Below are 27755 nucleotides of genomic sequence, written 5' to 3'. Positions count from 1 at the left end.
GTGCCTAGATGAAGAAAATTATGCATCAAATGGTTTACCGGATTTTTTTTTTCCTTTGAATTTTTCAAGGTATCGGCCTATAAAATCTTCAGCTGGTGGATGGTGACTTTTGAAGGACAAAGGGCTTTGAACAACAGCAGTTTTTTTCTGGGTGGCTTCTAGACAGTGTTACTTGTCGAGTCTTGACATCCTAAACATTGGTTATTCTTTTCCCAGAAAGAAAATGAATGTGTGTGGTTCATCTGTGTTACTGTACTGAGTATTGATAAACTTTGAATTTTTAAAAATTGCCTTCAGTTGGGAGAGATGGGAACTTTATATTTCTATGAGATATATTTGATAGTTTCTTAAAGCAACACATAAAAGAAGGAAAATCCTTTGCAAACTTTTGCACATTCTACACACAGTGCCTGTAAATCTCCTTAGTATTTCCGATTGCACTTAATTTTTGTTAGCATTTGGAAAACAATGCTTTGAACATGTTTAATGTCCTGATTTCTCATTACCCATTTTCCTCTTGGGCTTTGGAACTGTATTTGATGTTTCTTTGGGTTAATGTGTATAAGTCAGACCTAAAGTATTGTACATTGGGCACATATATTCTCTTAGGCTGCTAATAAATTAATAGATAACCTGGACAGACCAGGATGCGCTGCACCCAGTACTTTTTTTTTTTTTTTTTGCCAGAAGTTAGGACTTCTGTACCTTAGAGTCAGCATAAAAGATCCTGAGACTTGAATCAAGTCAGAAGGGCAAAATGCAGACTCTTTGTCTTGGAACGTAACAAGTTCTAATAGTAAAATCTAATCCTTAAGACTGTTCATATGCCTTGACCTCCCTAGGGTTACTGTGTTAAGCTGTGCTTTCCATTTCTGATACATATAAGCAGAGCAGCAATCATGTGCTTAGAGCCATTGCCACTTTAGTCTGTGCACTGTATACCATCTGGCTTTATGGAAGTTAGGTTTACCAAATACCAAAACTTCTACTTTAAAAAAAAAAAAAAAAAAAAAAGCTACCTGCAATTTAAAAATCAACTTTTCTCCCACAGCAATTCAAGAAGTAGGTTCCGATGTCTACAACTTTGGTTTCTCAGATCTTTTGGAATGAATTATGAATATAGCACTGATATCCTTGGGGGGAGTTTGATAAATACTTCGTTTCTTGGTACTGAATGCAGGAAAAGGTTATCACATACATATCCTAAAACTGGAGTTTGTGTCAGAGAGTACAGCCTTCCTTAGCATGTATTTTACATTTTTGTTAGAACTTACTTGACTTCAGCAAAAATAATTATCACCAATACTGTCCTAAGGGGAGGGGAGGGCAGCAGAAAGAACAGCTGCTTGTAACGGAGCATAAATTCTGTTACTTCTCTTCAAAAATTCTTTCTACAATTCATGAACACACCTATAGGATTTCAAACTTCGGCCAAAGTGCGGTGTATCTATCCCATGAGAGATGCAGGCATTATTCTATTATTCTAAATCTGGGAAATAGAAGCCAGTGTTAGGGTGACTAAACAGCATTTTCAAGGCACTAACAAGGCCAAAAAAAAAAAAAAAAAAAAAGAAGGAAAGAAAGGAAAGAAAGAAAGAAACTGTTCCTGTGGGATTTCAATTGTATTTCTAATTCTTCTAAGTAGGTAGCATAAAAGTTTTTTATTTTGTTTATGAAACCTTTGGCCTTCGCAGATGTGTGTGTAGGGAAGTGGCTGCAGTATTACTGATTTCCATGCATATATAGAAGTACTTTTAAATCCAAAGATTTAAGACATGCCTGTAAGAGTAAACACAAAAGGTACTGTAAGCGGGCCCTCTTGTGCATTGGAAAGGTCTCCAAGACTTGGGTGTTTCCTGATAATTACTGATGACTAGACTAAGCTAGAGAATCAGAGTCCTCTTCTACGATTCCGGTTAGGAGGAAATCATTGCAAATGTCCGCTTCAAGGAAAATAAAACAACTTTTATTACCAAAGAGGTATTTGCACATTGTTGTAGCAATATTGTATCTATTTAGGAAATGGACTTTCCCAAAAGCAAATTAAAATAGGTTCCTCAGTTGACCAAAAATGAAAACCACTATTTCCATGTTTCATTAAATCAAAGTACAAAACACAATTAAAATATTTTACAGTAAAATCTTGGCTCTGTGTGTCTTTTAGAAGGTTAATCCTGGGGGGTGGAAATTACCAGCGATTTCTGGTTTCATTAGACCATGTAATACATATAAAAATAGAACTGTAAACACATTTATGTCCAGAAGTCACTCTCGTCCACATATGTTAGAGCACACTGACATTTTTTCATATCGTATGCTTTTAAACTTTACGGTTAAACTCATTAAAGACTTCAAAGACAACACATTGTCCACACTTAAGCTAATTATGACCAAGTACTTTCAGTTTTACAGTACATTATTTACGGGAGACTCTGCGAGGCCCTAGTAGCAGTAGGAAATTATTGGGGAATTACGAACTGGGCTGAATAAGGAGCGAGAGGAAGCATCACCTACCTAAGTATCAACAGCTTCGAGGTTCAACTTCAAATGAAAGTCTTCTCCTCTAGACCTGAACATACTCTGCTTTTTCAGAGGGACACTTGATCAGTCAGCGTCTCTGAAGAAGTAGACCACATACTCAAATCAGGATTATTTGAGGAGAGTTCCATAAAAGTTGTGTTTTCTCAACAAAGGTGTGGGGAGGACGTAAGCAACCCACGAGTACTGCCAGGACCAGTGAAAGCCAGGCTCTCACTTCACCCAAATGAGGAAAAGACCAAATGGGAAAGAGGACCACCTCCCAGGTCTAGCTTCGGTGGAGGTCAGCCTGGGGCATCCTTCAAGGGAACCAGGGTAACAAACACCCCCACCTACTCTCTCCCACCCCAGCTCCCATCTGCCTTCCTGAGAAACTGACCAAAAGAGAGCAAATCACAAGCCTGAGGACATGAGCCTCCAAGTCAGCCCCTGGGTTCAGTGGTCCCTACAATTCACAAGTCTTTAGAGGACAATGACTCAACAGCATATGGGTGACATCCATGTGGCAAGCGGGGCTTTGGAAAGCACAAGGCTTACGGATAGGGGTGAAAAAGGAGTAGGATGCCCTACACAGTAGGGACCCCACCCCTTGGGTTTACATTGCAGAGCGACACCTATCGATAAAACACACAGTAGCGGTAACCCATCGATGGACAGTTGAGTAGGCAGTCTTTTCGTCTTTTCACAGGAATAGTCAAATGATCAAGAAGGAAGAAGGAAGTGTCTGCAGTGGAGCCCCAACAGCCATCCCTAATTTGAAAATAATTGCATTCCACAACATCACAGATTACACTTCACAGGAACCAGCGAGGAACAGGCTTTTAGAGCAGTTCAAGCTTCTGGCTTTGTAGCCACACTCTGATCTTATCAAAATTCTTATCCATCCAACGTATGTTTTCCTCAATGGTTTCAATTGTTTGCTGGACACAACGTAGCTGAGAACCATTTTCCTTCAAAGAGCTGAAGAATTCTTTCACCTTGTAAGGAAAAACCAGATTTTTAAAAAATTTGTTTTCTTATAGTACACAGATGTAAGTTGGGGCTAGTTAAAAGGAAACGGAAGCCAAAATTCAGCATTTGTCAAAAATTCTACTTAGAAGGCAGTGCCAGGTGTCTGGGTACAATTCTACACACATAAACTTACGCTGTATGCAATGAGCTCATGCCTCATGATGCCGAGTTCTGTATTTTTCTCCTTAGCTTTTTTACTCACAGTTGCCAGGCCCTAAAAGACTTGACTGTATACCATTTTATAATTAGGGTTTTGGTGTATTTAATATGTGTTGCTGCGTCCACCCAGATGCTAATTTTTTTAAACATGGTATCTAAAAAACACAATGTGCAGACTATCTTCTTTGCCAAGCAAAACAGTTTAAACGGTTTCAACCACACAAGTGCAGTCTTCCTCCATGGGCCTGGCCTTGTAGATCTTTAGAGAAACACCCAAGGACAAGGCTTCTTAGCAATTTACGGTGGTAATCCCTGAAACCTTGCCAATTTTTTTTTAATCCTCATCCACAATTCATGTATTGTTCCTCTAAGATAAAATCCACAGAGTTGCCCGTGGTTTTAATGAGATAAGAGACAGCTGTTTCTTATTTCATCTCTGGGATTCTTAACTCCTGTGGGTTCACGTGAGAAATAGTCCGGCTCTGCAACAGCACTGACTATCGTGGTACAGTTTCACCTTAAAAGGTTCTTGACCTGGGATCCCTGGGTGGCTCAGCGGTTGAGCCCATGCCTTGGGCCCAGGGTGTGATCCTGGAGCCCCAGGATCAAGTCCTACATCGGGCTCCCTGTATGGGGCCTGCTTCTCTGCCTCTCTCTCTCTTTCATGAATAAATAAATAAAAATCTTTAAAAAAAAAAAAAAAAGATGCTTGACCTTGTCCCCTAAGTTTTCACGACATTAATCCATATATTTTTGACTGTGCAAACAGGAAGTCAGTCTGGGCCAAGATGTATTACTTGTTCAGCATGGATTCCGAACAGTTCATTCCTTCCAAATCTATGTTATAATACCATATTTTTAAGTTTGGGAATAAGAGAAAGGTAAGAATAGGCTTGTAAAAGGTCAAATTCCAATTCTGAGTGATTCAGGGTTGTTCTAAAATTGTATCCCAAGACAACTTTTCAATGAGCTAAAGGCCTGTCTTCCTGCTGTATACCCTACAGAACATGGACCTCATGGTCCTGCCCTCGCTCTAGCTCAGCCCACTGTTCCGTACTCTCAGACTCAAGATTAATATTCAGTTCAAACAACTGTGGGCACTTTTCAGCAATCCAATCACCATAATTTTACTTAAGTGTTTAATTATTAAATAATTTAAGAAGTTTCAAATTATTTAAAAAAATCTAGAAGGAGCCCTTCATGACGGTACCACTTAAAAACAAAAACCTATAAGAGCTAGAACTAAGCCAACTGATAAGCCTTGCCCTCAAACTTTTCCTGACCCCAAATTCTCTCTCCTATGTTCATCTACCTTGGGATATGCAGCATCTCAATGGAGCATTGGATTCAAACCTGCCTCCTTGAGAATGTTTTCAGTGCAATAAGCAGTGTGATAGAGATACTAAAAAAAAAAAAAAAAAAAAAAAAAAAAAAAAAAAAACCCACATTTTCATCCTACTAACTTGTTTGACCCTTTGTAAATGATTTAACTTCTCTGGGACTCTGTTTCTCTATTTTTAAATTAAGAACATGCTCTCCCTTGCAGAGCTCTGGTGAGGACATGGGTTCTGCACTTTATCCATATAACTTCCAGCATGGACCAGGGACTCCATCTCGTCTACTGATTCGTGAACCTTTACTCTGGCACATACTCATCCCTCTGGCTTAATTACTGTGCTAGACACTGAGGAGGAGGTGAGGGATCAGGCAAGTCCCCGTCCTCATAGAGCTTATGCTCTACCTGGGAAGACAACAAACAGTAGAGTACAGTTACTGTATATATACTACTGTGGGGGGCAGCTGGGTGGCTCAGTGGTTGAGCGTCTGCCTTCAGCTCAGGGCAAGATCCCTGGGGTCCTGGGATCGAGTCCCACATCAGACTCCCCACAAGGAGCCTGCTTCTCCCTCTGCCTATGTCTCTGCCTCTCTGTGTCTTAGGAAGAAATAAAATATTTAATAAAATAAAATAAAAATTTAAAAATATATATATTTATGCCATTGTGGACAAAATACAGAGGCAATGAGAGTGGGGAGGGGGTAGCCTGCTTTAGACAGGGTAGTCTGGGAATGTGACATGGGACCTGGGACCTCTGAATGATAAAACAAGCCTTTATACTGCCAAGTTAGGGAAAGAGCAAGCCAGGCAGAGGTCAGTTTAGAGGCTTGGAGATGGGAGAACACCTTCTTGTCCAGGAGCAGGAGGCAGCTGAGAGGCTCAAGGGTTGCATGACCGTGACACACAACAGTGTGTGATAATTGGCTGGAGACATGGCCCAGTCAGCATAGTCTTGTGTACATAGGAAGGAAAGTTCTGGAATTTATTCCAAGATAAACAAGTACGGTTTCAAGGAGGGGTCAGTCATGGGCTGATTTTCAGTTTTAAGTGTGGAAAATGGCTTGGTGTTGGCAAAGGGGAAAGCCATGCAGGCGGCTATCACCATAGGCCAGGTAAGGGCTGAGAAGGGCCTGGGGTGGGGTAAAAGCAGACAAGGGACAGATATGGACAGATGCTGGAAGCCGAGCCACCAAGACTCTGGGATGAACTGGATGTGAGGCCAGGAAGGGTTCAGGCTGACTCCTACATTTTCCCTGTCTGGAGGACGCTCTCCTTTCTGAGGACATCCCAGCCTCCTTCATTTCCATGCCTCAGGCCTTTTGCACCTGATGTTTCCTCCGCCCACAACAGACACCTGCATTTCCTTCAGTCTCTGCTCAGAACTCTCCTGACCTCACCTCATTCATCTTCAGACCTTATGTCTGACACAGCAGCTGCCTGCCTTCGATCAATTTGTAACTGATTCCCTCGGTGGAGTTGAAGCTCTGTGAAGGCAAGGGCTTTGTCTACTCTGTTTATGGTCATAGCCCCAGAATCTAAAAGCACGTCAGCCTTATAGTAAAAGTGAAAGGTCTCTAAAGAATCAATGAAAAAACAAATGAACAAGCAAGTAGCTGAATGAAATGGTCTGTTGCAACAGATCCGGTTTATGGACAGCTGTCTACTCATAGACCATGACTGGTCTTCATCACACAGAATTGCTCTCTGTAGACCTCACTAGAGGTCAATCTTTAATCATCATGTGCAACTTTACAAGCCTAAATAAAAACTAGAGAGAAGGTAAGGGATGTGACATTTCTTTTGCATTTTCAAAGCATTCTCCCTGTATCAAGCTCTATCATGGTACAACCAGACTATATAATGGAACTGTTCCTAAAAAGATTGGTATTAGGTTCTCCGCTTTTATCTGTTGCAACTTTTTTTTTAATTTTTTTAAAAATTTTTTTTATTTATGATAGTCACACACACACAGAGAGATAGAGAGAGAGAGAGAGAGAGACATAGGCAGAGGGAGAAGCAGGCTCCATGCACCAGGAGCCTGACATGGGATTCGATCCTGGGTCTCCAGGATCACGCCCTGGGCCAGAGGCAGGCGCTAAACCGCTGCGCCACCCAGGGATCCCTTTTTTTTTTTTTTTTTTAAGATTTTTTATTTATTTATTCATGAGACAGAGAGGCAGAGGGAGAAGCAGACTCCCTGTGGGAAGCCCGATGCAGGACTTGATCCCAGGACCCTGGGATCATGACCTGAGCCAAAGGCAGACACTCAACCACTGAGCCACCCAGGTGCCCCTATTTTTAAAGCCATGTAAAATCTGTCCTACAACTTTAGAAAACATTGTTATAAAAGGGACACCACGCAACAATGAACCAGACATCAAATTCCTCAAAGTTGAAGACTGAAAGTCTGATTTTGTGGAAAACTTGTATGTTCCATGGTTCCCTCTTACTAGATAATGAGAATAACTCAGTGTTTTCTCTTTTTTTTTTCTAGACTGCTAGGAAGCAGTGGTCCATTTAGGGTACAATTGCAATAAACTATCCTCAGCATAAATCCCTTACATAGATACCTCTTTCTGTCAAGTATGCAGCTTTTTAAAAATTCAGCATTTCTTTTATATATGGACCTTGTACGGTTGCATAAAATTCTTTCTGAAAGGACACCACATATAAGAAAGTAACAGGAAACCCTGAATCCAGAGAACAGAGAACCAAGATTCCATTCACAAGAGGGGGATGATCACATAGGTCATTTGTACCTGTGATGGTCACTTTTAATATCCTACAAACAGATTAAATGTCTCCAGTAATTGTTTTAAGCCCTAAAACATGCAAAGGCAGAGCTAAGACTTCTTCACGTATTGAGGAAGAGGCATAGTTTTCAACAGTTTATCTGTAACTGGTTTTGGTTGATGTCCAAACACCACGGCATCCAAAACAGACATCTAACAGGTGACAAAATCCATCCCTACCTCTTCAGACCCTTACTTGGTCTACCCCCTATTTATTAGCTAATTGTCACTTAAATTTAATAAACTTTTGTTTACCTCCTCAAGCCGTGCTCTTGTGGAGAACTGATTTGTTGTTCCTATTACCATAGAGGTTAGGGAAGATGAGCCAAGTTCAAACCTGGAGATGGAAATTGTCAAGATGTATCATAAAATATTTATTCATTTGATATGTGTTTTTAAGTGCCTTCTACATGATACAGCATTTAACTAAAAACTGCTTAGGCATGAAAAATGTAGAACGTGATACCTACCCTCCCAATGTGCTAAGATATAGTTAGGTGTAAAAACTAAATACACTGACCACTGAACGAAAGATCTAGTACCCAAAAGTAAGTGGTAGAGGCTTAGTAAGTGCTCCAAGAGTTAGCTAAGGGCAGGTCCAAGCAAGTCCAAGTACTAACCCATGGTGTAAGCTGAACTGTGAACAGGAGGGCTTCATGTAGGCCCGTGGGTGTGGAAAAGGATTGTTCCAGATGGACTGGAATACTTGACTCTTCAGATGCATTAGTTAGAAAATCTAAAACGGATTTAGTGCTAAGAATAATTTTTTAAAGACCTCTACATGCTATCTTCAATCAAAAAAATCCATTTAGACTACCACTATTGTTTTATAAACAAAGCTAAAACACAGGCAGGTTAATGGACTTTTCTAGTCATAGCACAATTTCTGGCACTACTTACTTTTGTATAAGTTTATCCCAATTTTCCCTCAGAAACTTCCAGGCCAATGGATATCCCACCGGGTTCCTGCCAACAGTTCTAAGAATATGTGGAAACTCTTGAAGTTTTATTACGTCTCCCTTAAAACTTTCATCTAGTAGCCTAGAATGATTAAGAGAAAATGTTAACAATGAAAAGCCCCTGGAAAAGTTATGAATTACTTCAATAAAATAAGGTGCGAAAGAAAAAAGTCAATCTGTCAATAATAAAGACAAGATAAATAGGTGACTAGAGCACTCATCAAGTTGCTATAGGTACATAATAAAAACACTGAAATAGTGTTTACAACACCAATTCCCCTATAATCTGTTTGTTCATAAGAGAAAATAGGTAAGAAAAGCCTATCTAGTATGTATTTCTAAATGCGTTAAAGACACACAATATGCATTCCTTTAAATATTTTTCTAACACCTGCTTCTAATTAATTACTGTACTCATTAGATGGATGCCCACTTGAATAAAATGTTCCCAGCAGAAAAGGCAATTCCAGGCCAGGGCCAAGAGAATAAGAGATACCAGAAGGATCTGAGCTCATTTAACTCCTCTTGGCCATGTGAACACGAATTAATTACTCACCACTGAAGCTTTTCCTCATCTTGGCTAACACAGAGGGCAACTTCAATGTTATTTTTCTCAGTATTAGACAAAGAAGACTGATATTTTCTATAAAGAAAATCCCATCCTTCCGGGTTCTGGACCCCAACAGCAAACACTGCCAAGGTCACATCGCTGGGAAGGCTGTGGAAAAGAAGGGACCTGGTGAGAGTCTGAGAGGCAGGAAGTGTGTTTGGATGTATAGTGGTGACTAGTTACAAACTCAAACTGCCCCAGTGATCGGAGCAACATGCCTGGAAATATCAACAAAAAACCTCTTTCCTTCAGTTAGAGTTTATGAAAGAGGCATAAGAAAGTATCTACAAAGTATTAGGTTTCAAGTATCCTTCTCAAAAACAACGTGAACAGCCTCTTTGATCAATACCTACGTATCTAACATACTTTAATGATGCTGGGGGACGGAAGATGATCACGTCTTAAGCCAAAAGAAAGAAACTCCAACTAGACTCAAGATGTAATCCATGAACAAAAGTCAACGAATCAACAGGACCACTGTTTGGAAGTATTTCTTTAAATGGAACCATGTATATTGTTGGCCTAATATTTCCTAGAGAGATTTGAGCCACAAATATAAAAGTCCAAGAATAAATTCCAAATACAGGAAAATCCTACATAGCTTAGGACAGTATCAACAACTACTATACACACCTTATCAGGGACTTTGGATGCCCAAAGAAACTATTACTATGGCACGCACTGCCTCCGTCCCCATCCAGGACGGTTGTTTCAGTTCTGATCCTTGCCTCTATTAAATGGGAATTATCCTAATCCTATTTTAACTCTCTAGATATTTGACTTTTATAGATAGAAGTTCCCACCTGGCATTTCTTAAAACAGAAAGTTGAGAGATAGACCAATAGTAAAAAGCAATTTACTTTCCCCAAAAATACAGCAGAGCAGGCTTGTTGTCTATACTTGTTTTTTCTTCCAACATTTAGCACTGATGATCTAAAACAGAAATTACATCCTTCATGTGAACTACCTGGTTGTTCAGTAAGCACAGACCTCAAATTTCCATCGGATTCCTTCCACTCTCTGAAATAGGCTTCTGCCCTCTGCACACAGGGCGGATACTTGCGCACACAGGCGAGGAGGAGGAGCTGGCTCCGCAGCATTCGCTCCGTCACTGAGCCCTCATCTGTCCACGTCTGATTATCAATGAGGTCCCTCAGCAGCCTGATGAGAAAGGCCTGCGGGAAAGCCACGTGTGTCACCAGTTCTATCCCCGGCCATCTAGTGTTTCTACAAGCCTATACACCCCCAGGGGATGGGGGTTAATTTTTAAAGCTTAATCCAACTCCTATTTTTAAAACCATGTAATTTTTTTATTTTTAAATATTTTATTTATTTATTCATGAGAGACACAGTGAGAGAGGCAGAGACACAGGCAGAGGGAGAAGCAGGCTCCATGCAGGGAGCCCGACGTGGGACTCGATTCCAGGACCCGGGATCTCAACCTGAGCCAGAGGCAGATACGCAACCACTGAGCCAGCCAGGTGCCCCCCAAAAACATGTAATTCTGTTTATTTTTAGTTATAAAAGGGGTCAAAACCACTAAGTAATTATTTTACTATTTTGCGTAACAATCTTTTAATAAATATACCTTCATTTAAAAATCACCATGAATTGCCAATTTTTGAAACTAAGTTTACAGGATTAAATTCTGAGAGCAAATTTTACAACAGGACTTTGTAACATTTTGGTAAAAAGAACCATTTCGTGCCTCATCCTCAAGTATCTGCATCATGGAGTATCTTAAGAGTAACCATCAAAATGATGGTCAGTAACCATTCACCAGTCAGAATGGCTAAACTGAACAGGTTAGCAAATAAACGACAGATGTTGGTGAGGATGTGGAGAAAGGGGAACCCTCTTACACTACTGGTGTGAATGCAAGCTGGTGCAGCCACTCTGGAAAACAGTATGGAGATTCCTCAAAAAAGTTAAAAATAGAGCTACTCTACGACCCAGCAATTGTACTACTGGGTACTTACCCCAAGGATACAGAAAGAGTGATTCAAAGAGGCACTTGGACCCCAGTGTTTATAGCAGCAACGTCCACACTCGCAAAAATATGGAAAGAGCCCAGATATTCTCCACAGATGGACAAAAAAGATGTGGCATATATACACAATGGGCTATTACACAACCATCAAAAAGAATGAAATCTTGACCATTTGCAATGATTTAGATGGAACTAAAGGGTATGATGCTGAGCAAAAAGCCAGGGAAAGACAAATACCATTGATTTCACTCATACGTAGAATTTAAGAAACAAAACAGATGAACATAGGGGAAGGGAAGGAAAAAGAAGATAAAAACAGAGAGGCAAACCATAAGAGACTCTTAACTACAGGAAACAAACTGAAGGTTGCTGGCGGGGAGTGATGTAATGAGCACGGGGGTCACTGGGTGGTGGGCATTAAGGAGGGCACGTGATGTAATGAGCACGCGGGGGCGGGGGGGGGGGGTTATATGCAACTGACAAATCACTACATTCTACTCCTGAAACTACTGCACTATATGTTAACTTGAACAAAATAAAAGTTAAATAGTAACTATCAAAAGACAGAAGTAAAGATGAAATAAAGGATTTGCACAAAGAAGGGAATAACAAATCTGTAAAATTTAAGTACAGATTCTCGTGCTGGGTCTTAGTGTCAGAATATCTTTGCTATTTAATCCAAATACTGAGTTAACTTTGATGTTTTTTTAATATATATGAAGACGTACATATATTTTGTATATACTTTGTGTATACACAATGGGAAGGATGCTTTCCCACACCCACACAAAAAGCAAACCAGTTAAGTAGCCACTCAAGTCAGTAAAGGCTTCTACCTTGAACTGATTTTCCACTTCATTCATATCTCTTTTCTCCATCAACTTATACATAGGGATCAGCTCGTTCAAACCCTGGAACACCGGCATAATTTCCGTTTCATGTTTCAAGTACAGGGTTAAATCCAAGGCTTTTTCAACTGAGAGTTTTCCATTGCTGGTCAAGAGACACCGTGGTTAGCAGTATAAAACAACAACCACCAGGAAATCAACTTGTTTTGAAAACTATTTTAACCCTCCAACAAGCATTCAATCAGATACAAATGCTCCCTTATTAATAGTGACTTTTATATATAAGTATCTTTTCTTCCACACATAACACTGGCTTATTTACCACTGCGCAGGAAGTTTCTTGACTAGTGATGGAGCCAATGCTAACTTGGGGTAAAGACAAAACGGAACAGGTCAGCATCTTTCCCCCTAAGAAACAAAATGTGTGTTCAACTTCTAGAGAGAGATGGTCATTTTTATAAAAAATCAGTAGTCTTGGTCAGAGAGACTGCCACTCCGTCAAAAGTCTGAGGGTCTGGATTAAACCCATTCTTGTCCCCATTTCAAAAACAAAGTGACTACAGATAAAAACCCTTCATTATGGAGCACAGGTGTTCAAAGTCTCAGTGGCAGGGCATATGCTAAGTACAAAACCCTCCAAGAATTAAGCGATACTATTACGGAGGGAAATAGTCTCAGGGAGGCAGAAACAGCTAGATAAAGCACTCCCGTCTTTACCTTCCATTGCTATTTGCCACCTTAAGAGGCCCAGCCAATAAAGAACTCAACATTTAGAACAAAGGGACATGGGAAACGAGAAGTATAGAATCCTTGCTTCCCACCTGGGTGACTCTCCTTGGAGTCCTGCCTAAATACTGAAGTGTGACTTTCAGGGGCACCACACTTCCTCAAAAACCATTGTCCTAAGGCAAAAAAAAAAAAAAATAATCAGAGCAAACATGATCCTCAACAACTCGAAGATCATTTGGTTGGGCCACATTTTTAAGTTATATTTCATAAAGCTTCTATGATGTTTAGGTATCCAGTTTGAGGAGTGCGGGGAGAAATCCTTTAATCCAAGAGACAAAATGCAAACAACTTGGTACTGAGCCACAGTGTCTTCTAAGAAGGCTTCAAAAATGTGAAAGACCCAGCAGGGCCAGAGAAGCTGCGGGATAAGTTGGTCTCTTGGTTTTCTATACTTTGGCATCAATCTGCTAAGTTGTTAGTAAAATTAAAACACAGATTACTTCTGTTACCTTACTCTGCAGACCTAGACATGTGGTTAATCACTAAAAGCAACCTTGGATTATAAAAAGAATTTAGGGAAAAACACCGTACAGCTCCTTATTAGCAAGCCATCATTTTCATCTTTAGAAATCCAGTGTTTGAATGCTAACAGCAGCTGCTTTCAGAAACAAACCGAGCCCCTGAGGAGTCTGTATTACCTGACAAGCTGAAATGCATTGTTAATGAGACTGGCCCGGTCATTGCTGCTGATTGTCGTGTGCGCCCCTTTTAAAAGAGCGGTCAAAGAATCCCATCCATCATCCTCATAATGCACAATGTAATAGCCATTCATTCCAACATTAAATTTGATCCATTCTACCTCTTCGGGGAGGATGAGCACATCTAGAACAAATAAAATAAATCACAGCTCCATTTTCTCTCTTGACTGATGAAAGCTTTTCTGATCAGAGACCGGACAAAGAAACTAAAGGCAAGTCTAATATTGAACGACTTTAATACTGAAATGAGTTTCATATTGAACACATTTCTTTTAGAAACCAGAAAAGTCCATTCCAATAGGCACAGGTCAGCACTAGCTTTAGACACCTATTTTTTGAGATTTATAGATCTATGAGGGGAATACAGTCACATTGCAGGCCCTACATATGATTTAATCCAGCCATGTGTAACCAAGGGGGAATTTTCACTAGCAATCGCTTCTTCTTGCCATTATATAATTCAACTGCTTTAATCTCTATTTTGAAAGGTCTATCTACACTAGAAAGCAGAAGGCAAGAATTTGCTGAATATGAAGGTTGACGTAATCCTTCTCTTTTAACCAAGATACATAGTAAAACAAACTTACTAAGTCTTACACATTTCCAGTTTCTTCTTGACTTAACCCAGTCACTTCTGCAATACGTTACCTGTTTTTGTCTTCAGCAAAAATCTTTGGACTGAGTCCGATTTGCTGGTAATGAAGGTCAATGGAACATGCCACAGGTCCCTTAAAGAAAGAACAGATTATTTGTTGAATCAATTCAACAAACAATTGTTAAATTATCTATCGTACACCAGACGCCAGCTAGTTTAAAAGATGGCACCAAAACGACCATAGGCACGAAGTCAAAACATCACCAGCCCATTTTCCAGCTTTGCAAGGGATGCCGGGTCAGGCACGACTCATTCTTCTTGGACTTCTTCAGCATAGCTAGGAATTTGGGCTCCAGTGAACCCCGGCATCCTTTGCAGAGGTTGGCCGACTGGAGCTCAGATGTCCTCCCTTAAAAACCATGACCACTATAAATGGCACATATTGACATCATGTGACTCCCAAATCATTTATTATGAATATTATATTCCTTCAGCGGAATTCCTTCCCATGATGCACAACCCAAATCTCATCATGAGTAAATAGCAGGAAATAAAAACTGGAGAACAGTCTATTCAAAGAACCAGCCTGTAATCTTCAAAAATGCCAAGGGCAAGAAAGAAAAAAAGTTGAGGCATTGTTTTAGGAAAAAAAAAAAAACTAAAAAAAAAAACAAAACTATACTAACTGAACATGTGTAACAATACAATAGGAGCTATACTGAATCCTGAACCAGAATTTTTTTTTCCCTTTTGCTGTAAAGATATTATTAGGACAACTGGAAAAGTTGAAATCACCAGTCAGAATGGCTAAAGATATTATTTTGAACTCTCAGGTAAAGATATTATTAGGGGGATCCCTGGGTGGCGCAGCGGTTTGGCGCCTGCCTTTGGCCCAGGGCGCGATCCTGGAGACCCGGGATCGAATCCCACATCAGGCTCCCGGTGCATGGAGCCTGCTTCTCCCTCTGCCTATGTCTCTGCCTCTCTCTCTCTCTCTCTCTGTGACTATCATAAATAAATAAAAATAAAAAAAAAAGATATTATTAGGACAACTGGAAAAGTTGAAATCAGGTTTGTAGATCAAAGTAGTCTATCAATTTCATCTCATAATTTTGATAATATACTGTACTTAGTAAGTGAACGTTCTTTTTTTATGGACATATCACACTGAGCTATGTCAGGGTACAGGATATCATGTTCCCAATGTATTTGCAGGTAAAAGAATTATATGCTACTGTGTATCCAGGAGGGCAGCTTAAAACTACACTAAACTCACCTCCTGTGGATACACCAAGTCTATACCTACATATAGAGCAATTCCTTCTGAAAAAAAAAATTGACGGCTGATAAATAGCTTCTACACAACAAATGATAGAGGGACCGCACAGAGAAGGAGAGACAGAGACAGGATAACAACAGGAAGCCCATCCCAACACACCCCCCACCCAAACCCCCCCCTCCCCGGACATGATAAATGAATATCAATTTAAAGGACAACTAGATTGTAAGTGAAGGACATCCACTGACTAACTCTAAAGCATCCACCCAACAGTGTGGAATCTGCTAGAACTCTCTGCAGTCCTAGGCACTGGTGAGTACCACTGTTTACAGGGCCAGCTGCCTACGGCTATGCCAGCAACCCCAAGGCCCCCCCGCCCACGCCAGCTCCAGTCATCCTGCCAGGATGGCCCCAGCAGAGTATGCTAGGACCCACTCGGGCCCCAGCTATCCTACCATGGCAGCCTTAGTGCAGGACAGCCCAGGACGCTACGGACTGCTCCTGTTCCCACTCCAACTCTAGACACCCTACCAGGGCAGCATCTCCTCCAGCTCCAGCAGTTTCTCCAGAGTGGCCCAGGGAAAGAATGCCCCAGAACTCCCCAGTCCATGCACACTCCAGCTCCTACCGTCCCACTAGGGCAGCTCCAGCACAGAGTATTTGGGAACCCTGGGCCCATACCCACTCCAGCTCTAGCCATCTCACCAGGACAGCCTTGGTGCAGTTTTCCCTAAGACACTTCCCCCATCCAACTCCAGCTTCAGCTGGGGAGCCAAAGCTACAGGCACATGCAACCTACACAGGGGATGTTCCCACAGCCAGTCAGGACAAGTGGCTGTTCTACCTAATTTGCAGAAGTAGACTTATGAAGTCAAACAAACCAAGGGACACAGAGGATTATATTCCCAACAAAAGAAAATGAAAAAATTCCAGAAAAAAACCCTAATGAAATAGCTAAGTAATTTACCTGAGAGTTCAAAATAATGTCATAAAGATGTTACCTGAACTAAGAATGGAAAAATACAATTTCAATAAATAACTAGAAAAAACAACTACCAAACAGAAGTCACAGATGTGAATAATAAATGAAAAATACAATATAAGCAATCAGCAGCAAATTAGAGGATATAGAACAGGTCAATAATCTGGAAGATAGAATAGTGGATATCACCCAATCAAAATGGCAAGTAGAAAAAATAATTATAAATGAGAGCAATATAGAAGGGACCTCTGGTTATAACATCAAGTGACAAACATTCACATTATAGTGGTCACAGAAGGAAAAGAGGGAAGAAAGGGGTAGAAAACTTAAATAGCGGTTGAAAACTTCACTAACATGGGGAAAGAAATAAACATCCAGTTCCAAAAAGCACAGAAACTCCCAAACAAGAGGAATATAAAGAGATTCATATCAAGACATACTACAATTACAATATCAACCATTAAAGAAAAATCTTAAAGGCAGTAAAAGAAAGTCACATACAAGAGAGACCCTAAGACTATCAGCTGATTTTTCAGCAGAAAATTTGCAGACTAGAAAGGAGTAGCAGAATATATTTAAAGTGCTGAAAGGGAAAAACTTAAAACTGAGAATAACCTACCCAGCAAGGTTATTATTCAGAACAGAAGGAAAGAGATATAGAGTTTCCAGTACAAGCAAAAGATAAAGGAGTTCATGACCACAATCCAGCCTTATAGGAAATATTAAGGAATCTTAAGAGAAAAAGAAAAGACCACAATTAGAAATAAGAAAAACTATAAGCCAATATCTCTCATGAATATAGATGCAAAAATCCCCAACAAAGTATTAGCAAATTGAATCCAACAATACATCAAAAAAAAAATCATACACAATCAAGCCAGATTTATTTCCAGGATGCAAAAATGGTTCAATATTCACACACACATACACAAATCAACATGATAGGTCACATCAATAAGAAAAAGGATAAACCATGTTATCATTTCAATAGATGCAGAAAAACCAATGGACAAAGTATGACATCCCCTCATGGTAAAAAAAAAAAAAAAAGAGAGACCCTCTGGAAAATAGATCTAAAGGGAACATACCTCAACATAATAAAGGCCTTATATGCATATAACCCACAACCAACATCATACTCCATGATGAAACACTGAGAGCTTTTCCCCTAAGGTCAGGAACAAGAGAGAGCTGTCCACACTCACCACTTTTAATCAACACAGTACTGTTAAGTCCTAGCCACAGCCATTAGACAACATAATAAAAGGCATCCAAATTAGTAAGGAAGAAACAAAACTCTCTTCATTTGCAGATGATACAATAGAAATACATAGAAAACCCGGAGCTGATAAAAACTACAAGAACTGATAAATAAATCTACTGAAGTCACAGCGTACAGAAATCAATGTACAGAAATCTGTTGCATTCCTATACACTAATAATGAAACAGCGGAATGTGAAATTAAGACAACAATCCCATTTACAATGGCAGCAGACACAATAAAATATCTAGGAATAAACTAAACCTAACAGGTGAAAGACTTGTACTCTGAAAACTATAAAACACTGATGAAAGAAATTCAAGACTATGCAAAGAAACGGAAAGACATTCCGTGTTCATGGAATGTTAGAACTAATACTCTTAAAGTGTCTACAGCGTGAAAGGTGAACTATAAATTTCATGCCAATTCTTAGCAGAATACCAACAGCATTTGTTAGAGCTCCAATGAACAATTCTAAAATTTGTATGGAACCACAGAAGACCTCAAATAGCCAAAACAATCTTAAAAAAGAAAAACTTTCTTTTGAGGTGTTGAGGTATCACGACACCAGACTTTTAAGTTTTATTACAAAATGGTAGTAATTAAAACAGTATGGTACTGGCATAAGAAGAAACACACAGATCAACAGGACAGAATAGAAACCCCAGAAATAAATCCATGACCCTATGCTTAATTAATCTTGGACAAAAGAGGAAGGAGTAATAGGAAAAAGTCTCCTCAACCAATGGTGGTGTTGGCAAACTGGACAGCTACGTGCAAAAGAACATGGGACCACTTTCCTTCACCATACACAAAAACAAACTTAATATGAATTAAAGACCTAAGCGTGAGACCTGAAACTATAAACATCCCTGAAGAGAGCACAGACAGTAATTTCGCTGACATTGCCACCGTAACATTTTTCTAGACTTGTCTCCCGAAGCCAGGGACATAAAACCAAAAATGAACTATTGGTACTACTTCAAAATAAAATGCTTCTGCACAGCAAAGGAAACAACCAACAAAACTAAAATACAACCTATGGAATGAGTGACGAAATTTGCAAATGACATATCCACTAAAGGGTTAGTATCCAAAGTGTGTAGAACTTATTAAAACTCAACACTCAAAAACAAATAAGCCAATTAAAAAATGGACAGAAGCCATGAATAGTCATTTCTCTGAAGATGACAGCCAGATGGCCAACAGACACATGAAAAGATGCTCAACATCACTCATCATCAGGGAAATACACATCAAAACTACAATAAGATATCACATCACACCTGTCAGAATAGCTACCATCAAAAACACAAGAAACAACTGTTATCAAGGATGTAGAGAAAAAGAAAACTTAGTGCTCTATTGGTGGGAATACAAACGGTGCAGCCACCCTGGAACACAGTATGGAGTATCCTCAAAACATTAAAAGCAGAACTACCCCATGATCCAGCAATCATACTACTGGGTATCTACCCAAGGAATATGAAGACACTAATTTGAAGGGATAAATACCCCACGATGTTTATAGCAGCATTATTTATAATAGCCAAATTATGGAAATAGCCCGCGTTCATCAATAGGTGAATGGATACAGAAGATGTGCTACACACACACACACACACACACACACACACACACACACACTGGAATATTACTCAGCCATAAAAAAGAATGAAATCTCGCCATTTGCAACAAGGGATGGACCTACTGAATATTATGCTAAGTGAAATAAGTCCTACAGATAAAGACAAATACTATATGATTTCACCTATATGTATACTTGAAAAACAAAACAGAAAGGTTCATAAATAAAGGAAGCAAATTGTTGGTAAAGGGGGGTGGTGCAGGGAGGTGAAATAGGTAAAGGAGGTTAAGAGATACAAACTTATAAAGTAAGTAAGTCATGGGATGTAACGTACAGCATAAGGAATACGGTCAATAGTATTGTAATGATTTCCCTTAGCGACAGATGGAAGTGAGACCTATCACTGGCATTTTGCAATGTATAAATATATTGAATCCGTGTGATGTATACCTGAAACAGGATATTGTATGTTAATTAAACTTCATTAATATATTTATGTGTGCTATATAGAGAGCACATAGAAATGTATAGAGAGCTCGTTTTTTAACTCTTATTTTGGATGATACATGGATATACATACACATATACAAAGGTTATATTTTAGGTTTTATATACGTATTTTGGGTTTAAAAATTAGAGAGAAGAGTAGGGAGGGGAGAGAGGGGCAGAGAGATACTGGAAACGTAGTAAAGAGTTAACATATATGCATATCTGGGTAAAGAATACATAAGAATTCTTTGTGCTCTTGCAACTTTTCAGTCTGAAATAATTTCAAAATAATTTTTTTTAAAGTACTGTCCATCCAGGGTGAGTCAGGTTGCACTATCTCCTTTCCAGTGATGGCCTTCTGAAGTGTTAAAGCTGCTGAACAGTTTCCAGGATCTAAATCAGACTTCCAAGAAGCAACAGTCTCTCTCAAAATCCCTAGAAATCACCTAAGTGTTTATGTCATCAGTTCCAACCCAAATGCCAGGCACTGTAGACATTTCGTGGCCGTGGCTTAGTTCAGAGTTCATTTCTAGTCAGTAAATGGAATTCTCATCCTATCAAACGACAAAACAATGAAAATGTTTAAACCATCATTATCAGTTCTATTGAGACGAACCAAGGTTTAAAGCCACATTTATCCTTTCAGGAAGATGGTGGTGTGTAACTCAACTCTACAGGGTACAGCAATTCGATGGACTATTTTAGTGGTCAAGGTAAAAGCACTCTGAAAAATCAAGTTCCATCCTACAAGGCAGGTGTTCTCTAGGCAACAGTATGAGTTTTCCATCAAGAACATTACCCAGTTTCTGAGGCGTCATCAGGTCCCTTCCTGTAGAGCTCCTGCTTCATGTGTACGTTCCTCCCTCTCACTGTGACGGTTACCAGGGGAAAGCCTTTCTGCAGCGTCCACGTGTTCATCATGGTTTTTACATCAAGGCCTTCCTGTTGCCAGTGCTGATGGAGACAGAAGAAACCAGCTATAGGACCACTCGCCCAAGTCTAACAGAGGACCAGGCTTGCGCTCACAGGGCTACTACCTGTTGGCAACCCCTGTGAAGCTTTTCCTCACCCCCTTCCTCTGCTCACCAGCCCCCCCCTTCCCCACACTGTGTCCTGCCATGGCATTCCCCTCAGAGCACTGACTGTTTGCCCTTCGTTCTCTTTCTCTACATACGCAGGTCACATCTTAAGAGCAGGTACTTTGTGTGGTTCTACTGGGCACACCTTGGGCTTGGCACACCCCACTGAGCAGACACGTGAGTGAATGGAGGGAGGGAAGGGAGACAAAGTGGCCAGGCTTTCAACAACCATGTAACAACATTGGCTCAGACAACACAAGCAAGGTGGGGGAAAAACTGTTCAGTCAATAGCCTCTACCTCCCAAAGTGGTAACATCAAGATGGGCCATACTCAACAGTCATAAACCCAAAAGAGGATATATTCTTTGAAACTCAAAAATCTTCTAAGAATACTTATTTTATTTTTTAAAGATTTTATTTATTTATTCATGAGAGACAGAGAGAGAGACAGAGAGAGAGAGAGAGAGAGGCAGAGACACAGGCAGAGGGAGAAGCAGGCTCCATGCAGAGAGCCTGACGTGGGACTCGATCCCAGAACTCCAGGATCATGCCCTGGACTGAAGGCAGGTGCTAAACCAATAAGCCACCCGGGCTACCCCTAAGAATATTTAAAAGGCAGTAAAAGGATAAAAATACATCACAAAATTACTGTGATGTAACACAATAACACTACATCACTAGCAATTATTGAATAAAGTGGTCTCTAAAAACCAAAAAGCCAGAAAACATAAAAATATGGTGAGTAAAAGTCAGCTGAATCTCTAGACCTGACCTTTAGTGCCTGTGAAAATATTCTACAAGTCCAGATAATGAGACTCACATTATTTTGGGCCTCAAATATTATGAATTCTTCGCAGCTTAGCGATTAAAAACATGAATTGGATCTAAAGTCAAACCCCCCCACTCTGCAGTTTACTGAGCACACGCTTTCGGATTTCACTTTTCCATCTGTTAAAATAGAAGTACCCTGCATTTGGGACTGGTGCAAGAAATACAGGAGGTAATAGTGCTTAGCACCTGTCTGACACATAGTAGATGCTCTAGAATGCTCGCTGCCCTGGTTTTTTTCAGAAATGAAGAGCTTTGGAAAGGACCCACACAGCCTGAGACAGCCCCAATCCACCACAGAAACAGGTCATTGACATTCACTGCTTTCCAGAGAACGAAGCTGATTAGGACCAGCGACAGGGGCTACCAAAGAATGCTATCCAACTTCCCTGTGGAGACAGCATCCAAGAGAAGTTGTAAAAAGATGGTCAGTCTCCACACAACCTTATGTGGAAATAAGAGTGATATGACGAGGACCTCAGAGTCTGGCACAGAGGTTTTCTGCAAAGAATAGAGTAAAAACCTGGGCTTAGGGGGTCCCACGTAGATGGAAAAACTTACTGACGATGAAGATGAACGTGAGCCCCTAGAGCAAAAGCCATCCATCCTCTCTGTGCCACCTGTAGGGCAAATCTAAAAACCAAACATGTTAGTCTTGGTTCTGTAGAAAACACTCATGATCCCTCTCAGAGGGATTAATAGAGTGCAGAAAACGAAAACAAAAACATGGTAATAAGCCCGGCAACCCCAAACAGAGCTCAACAAAACCATACTCACACTTGCCATGCTGTTCCACAGGTCCTCATTTTTTGTGTTTTTGTAGCTATGCTTCAGGAGATACTGGACAATGCCACTTTTAAATGCATCGGCACCAAGATAATCCCTTAGCATATTCAGAATACAAGCTCCCTGAAAAGACAACATTAAGTCATTGTTAGTTTAATCATCATCTCCTCTGTCATCACACTTTATCTTGGGAGAGTCCTTTCAACATGCAACTACGGCAATATTTTCAATGTCTAGTGATAGTGACCCAACTAAAGAAAACGGGTTTAAAAAAATTTTTTTTTTAAAGTGGGTAAACTTAGATCTGTCTAGGGCAGCCCCAGTGGTTCAGTGGTTTAGTGACGCCTTCAGCCCAGGGCATGATCCTGGGGACCCAGGATCAAGTCCCACATCAGGCTCCTTGCATGGAGCCTGCTTCTCCCTCTGCCCATGTATCTGCCTCTCTCTCTGTGTGTCTCTCATGAATCAATAAACAAAATCTTTAAAAAAACAAAAACAAAAACAAAAACCTGAGACCTGTCTAGACAAAGGGTTGAACAGAACGGTCTCTTTTCTTAGGCCCCCAGGGCCGTCATTCTCTAACAGCAACCAACCCTCCCCACAGGGCAAATTAACATCATTGGCCAGCGCCCATTATTCACAGGTCAGTGGACAGTGGTGCAGAAGCCACACGTGAAGCACCACCTGCCTTCCCACAGCCACTGTGGCCCAGCAGTGGGGACAGGCAGGTAGAAGCAGCGATAGAAGCAGAGGTACCGGTTAAGGGATGGGAGAGCACAGGCAGCCTGGAGCACAGACGGCAGGAGGAACAAAGGAAAAGGTGGCAGAGAAGGCCTGGTGACCTACATTCCTGTGTTAAAGAGTCCCCCCCAACCCTTGACCCCCATTACTGTGGATTGTGAACCCCCAAATTCAAATGCCTCCAATGGACAAGTGACATAAATGAGGCAATGCACTCAAGAGTAAAGAAAAAAGCTTTCCTATTGACCTTGCTTTTCCCCTCCATCATTTTTTTTAAATACAACTTCCTTCCCCTGCCCCTTTCCCCTTCTCTTCCACTCACCCCCTAAGCAATCAGGATCCATCATCCCAGAAAGCTCTTCCTACTTCCTTCTCTTCCTAGGAAGCCCCAGTTCATCCTTTAAGAAGTAATTAGAAAATCTCCCTTTACGGGAGAATTTCTTATGTCCTCTCAAGACCTACATTGTTCCTTTTTCTCTATAGGGAACGGTGGGGACACCAGACAGGCAAAGCACAGATCCATGAATATCCACATGGAGTACATCACCCTGCCAACAGGATTGGTTTGGGTTTTTTTTTTTTTTTAAGTGTTTATTGATGTATAATTTAGATGTAACCTATTAGTTTCAGGTGTATAGTGGTTCAATATTTGTATATACTGTGACCACCACTTACCACATTAAGTCTAGCTAACATCAATTCCCTTGTTTTTTTTTTTTTTCTTTAGATGTGGACTCTTAAGATTTACTCTTAGCAACTTCCCAATAGGCAATACAGTAGTAGCAACTACAGAACATGCTGTAAATTACAGCCCAGTGACATAATAGTTTTATAAGTAAAAATTTGTACCTTTTGACCCCTTCTCCCATTTTGCCCATCCCTGCCTCTGACCACTACCACTCTGTTCTGTGCCCAAAATGGAGTGGTTTTTGAAAATACCACATGTAAGTGAAATCTTATGGTATTCGTCTTTGACTTATTTCACTTAGTGTAATGCCTTCAAGGTCTATCCACTTTGTCCAAATGGCAAGATTTCATTCTATCTTGAGGGTGATTAATATTCTGTTGTATGTGCATATCACGTTTTTTTTTTTTTTAAATCCATTCATTGCTCGGTGGACACAAGTTGTTCCCCTTCGTTGGCTACTTACTATAAATGATGCTACAATGAATTTGAAAGTGTGTATTACCTTTGAATTAGGATTTTTTGTTTTCTTCAGATAAATACTCAGAAGTGGAATTGCTAGGTCCTACTGTAGTTTTATTTTTGAGGTCAGTCCTGCATGAAGAGAAACAGAGCTGTCCTACGTGTGCACTCACTACAGAAGCCCTTTTAGGTAGTTGTAGTTTTAATATCGAGGAAACTCCACTTCATTTTCCACTGTGATTGGACCGATTTACATTCCCACCAACAGTGCACAAGGGTGCCTTTTACTGCACACCCCTGCCAACACTCTTTGTCAGGATAGCTATCCTAAGAGGTGCAAGGTGATAGATCACTGTGGTTTTGATTCTCATTTCCTTTATGATTAGTGATGTTGAGCATCTTGTCACATACTTCTTGGCCACTTGTGGGTCTTCCTTGGAAATGTCTAATTTAGTTCCTCTGCCAACATTCCATCAGATTGTTACTGAGCTGTAGGAGTTCTTATCTATGTTGGATATTAACCCTATATCAGACATATGGTTTACAAAAATTTCCTCCCATCCTGTAGGTTTGCCTTTCCATTTGCATTATTTCTTCTGCTGTACAGAAGCATTTCAGTTGGATACATTCCTACTTGTTAATTATTGCTTTTGCTGCTTGCACTTTTGGTGTCACATACAAAAAATTGTTGCCAAGTCACAGGTTAAGGAGTTTTATCCCTTTATTTGCTTTTAGGAGTTTTATGGTTTTTTGTCTTCAATCAAGTTATTTTCTCCAAGAGGTATACGACAGTGGTCCATTTTCATTCTTTCACACGTGGTGTTGGGAAAGCTGAACAGTCATTAATTGAAGATACTCTCCTTTTCCCATTGTATATTCTTGGCTTCTTTTTCAGACACAAAAAATTGACCATATATGTGTGGGTTTGTCTCTGAGCTCTCTAGTCTGTTCCACTGAGATACACCTCTGTATGTCTGTTTTTATCTCCCGTGCACTGCTGATGAAAACATCAAAGAAATACTATTCTGTATATTACATTTAAGATAACCAAGTACAATGGTAAAGGACATTCTCTGCCTTGCTGAAGACAAAAGAAATGGTTGGGAATGGAAAGAGAATTGGAAAAGCAGAACCTTGATCTCATGAAGGAAGAACTAGGACTTTAGCTTCAGCTTGCATTACACCAAGGGAAATACACAGCCCTCTGCCCCCTACCATGTAACCAGGGTGACTAGAATCCTTGTTTTTTCTTTTTCCTTGTCCAGAAAAGCCAGATAAAGATTTTTTTATGTATAATCTCCCATCAAATGTTAGCAACCATTTCCAGTTCTGTTATTAAACACATCGCATAGGACAGTATTTTGCAGTTCAACAATACAAACCATTTTTTTCACTTTATAAGGCTACTTTTAAAAATAATTAATCTTTATTTAATTTCAATTTGCCAACATATATTATAACACCCAGTACTCATCACACACCAGTTCTGAAGGCAATGAAAGGTAAGCTACAGGAGGCAGGAATGTTTGCCTGATGATACACGATCAAGACCTATTGTTGAATGATAAGAGGCAGAGTTACTGTAGGCCATCAAGTTTCACTTTATGACAAAATGGAAAAAAACAACTATAAGATCTTCAGGATTACAAATCAAACTGCAACTTTGGCTGTAAAAAGTTAACTCCAGGCAGCATGGGGCAGCATAGAAGGCATTCAATCTGGTGGTTTTTTAAGAAGGGAAAGCCACCCCACAACCCTATCTATCACCTCTCTACCCAAGTCTATCAGTTTGGTGTCCAAAATGTACCCTTATAATCCATTTTTACCTTTTCATAAGAAACCTCATCAAACATCTCCCGAATCTGAGCAGGATCCTCCACAGCTGTCGACACAGGGTGTGAAGAATTTAATGCATCTACCTCCATCACATCAAAACACTTGCCAAAGAAATAATCTTCCTATTGAAACAAAGAATGTCACTTATGTGATTTCTATTTTAGATAAAAAATATTAAAGGATTAATGTTTGTTCTGGGTTAACAGGCTTATACTTCAAGTTTCTGGCCCAAACCTCTTCCATATTTACACTTTACAAAATAAAATAGCATTGCTGTTGCTAAAGAGCATCCAACAAACAATTTTAGGTGAACATTTTAGATTTTTAGATTTTGTTCATCTTAACTACCTTTTAGAAGACAAGCTTAACTTAAAAACAAAATCATGGGGATCCCTGGGTGGCTCAGCAGTTTAGCATGATCCTGGAGTCCTGGAATCGAATCTCACATCAGGCTCCTGGCATGGAGTCTGCTTCTCCCTCTGCCTGTGTCTTTGCCTCTCTATCTCTCTCTGTCTCTATGTCTCTCATGAATAAATAAATAAAATCTTTAAAAAAAAAAAAAAAAGAAAGAAAGAAAAGCCATGATGCTTGTAGCCAAACAGTGCCAAACCACGAACTAAAGTGTGTAGTGATTACAACATCGCCATCTTATTTTAAAGCAAAGAAAGTTAAGTTTAAAACCATGTGGTCAAAAAAAGAAAGAAAAAAAGAAAAAGTGGAGAACAAACTCCAAGTATAATCTGATTTCTTAGGGCATATTACCCAATAGAATAACATACACAGATAATCAACTTTATTTTTAAGGGTTATGTGGAAATGGGAAAATATTTATGATCCATCGTAGTGTAATAGTTAGACATTATAACTAAATTATGTGTCCAGGAAGATGAAAATGAGAATACATGCATAAATCAAAATTATAGAGTGAAGGATTGCTTTTTGAGTTTTGTTTCCTTTTATATACAGTTTTTTTTATATACAGTTTTCTTTCTTTTTTTTTTTTTTTTTTTTTTAACTTTACTGCATGTGGGACAACCTGGGTGGCTCAGTGGTTGAGCGTCTGCCTTTGGCCCAGGGCGTGATCCTGGAGACCCGGGATCGAGTCCCCCACTGGGCTCCCTGCATGGAGCCTGCTTCTCCCTCTGCCTGTGTCTCTGCCTCTCTGTGTGTCTCCTATGAATAAATAAATAAAATCTTAAAAAATAAAAAAAGAAAGAAAAACTTTACTGCATGTGATTTTCACAAGTTAAACACCAGATTTTTAAGATAAAAATGTAAAGGTTCCAAAGCCTTCAGTTTGTAGGCTCCTATATAAACAAATGTGCAGTTACCTAAAGCAAATAGGATCCTCTTTGAGTTGGCAAGTAGGATCCTATTGAAATAATAGCAATCTGTACTTAATAATCCTTCAGT

The 27755-nt window shown here is 39.9% G+C and overlaps 2 protein-coding genes across 53 annotated transcripts in view; one reads left to right on the top strand and one right to left on the bottom strand.

The window, feature by feature from the left end:
* The window catches only part of CAST (calpastatin), a 111454-nt gene extending 109313 nt beyond the window's left edge, over window positions 1-2141 (top strand). For all 50 annotated transcript variants that reach the window (XM_025436997.3, XM_025436996.3, XM_025436995.3 and 47 more), the window contains one exon: window positions 70-2141. The gene's annotated coding sequence lies outside the window, so the exon portion shown is untranslated. The remainder of the gene's footprint in view (window positions 1-69) is intronic.
* The window catches only part of ERAP1 (endoplasmic reticulum aminopeptidase 1), a 42894-nt gene continuing 17083 nt past the window's right edge, over window positions 1945-27755 (bottom strand). For all 3 annotated transcript variants that reach the window (XM_025436980.3, XM_025436976.3, XM_025436979.3), the window contains 12 exons: window positions 26333-26464; window positions 22610-22741; window positions 22394-22465; window positions 20725-20879; window positions 14379-14458; window positions 13671-13854; window positions 12232-12388; window positions 10396-10580; window positions 9352-9513; window positions 8737-8877; window positions 8092-8173; window positions 1945-3515 (listed from right to left, as the gene is read on the bottom strand). In XM_025436980.3, coding sequence (XP_025292765.3) covers window positions 3360-3515; window positions 8092-8173; window positions 8737-8877; window positions 9352-9513; window positions 10396-10580; window positions 12232-12388; window positions 13671-13854; window positions 14379-14458; window positions 20725-20879; window positions 22394-22465; window positions 22610-22741; window positions 26333-26464 — 1638 coding nt within the window. In that variant the 3' untranslated portion in view covers window positions 1945-3359. The remainder of the gene's footprint in view (window positions 3516-8091; window positions 8174-8736; window positions 8878-9351; window positions 9514-10395; window positions 10581-12231; window positions 12389-13670; window positions 13855-14378; window positions 14459-20724; window positions 20880-22393; window positions 22466-22609; window positions 22742-26332; window positions 26465-27755) is intronic.

Source organism: Canis lupus, chromosome 3 (assembly GCF_003254725.2).
Source record: "Canis lupus dingo isolate Sandy chromosome 3, ASM325472v2, whole genome shotgun sequence".
Taxonomy (NCBI): Eukaryota; Metazoa; Chordata; class Mammalia; order Carnivora; family Canidae; genus Canis; species Canis lupus.
Note: the sequence above shows the minus strand (reverse complement) of the source record. Positions and strands in the feature narration are given on the sequence as shown.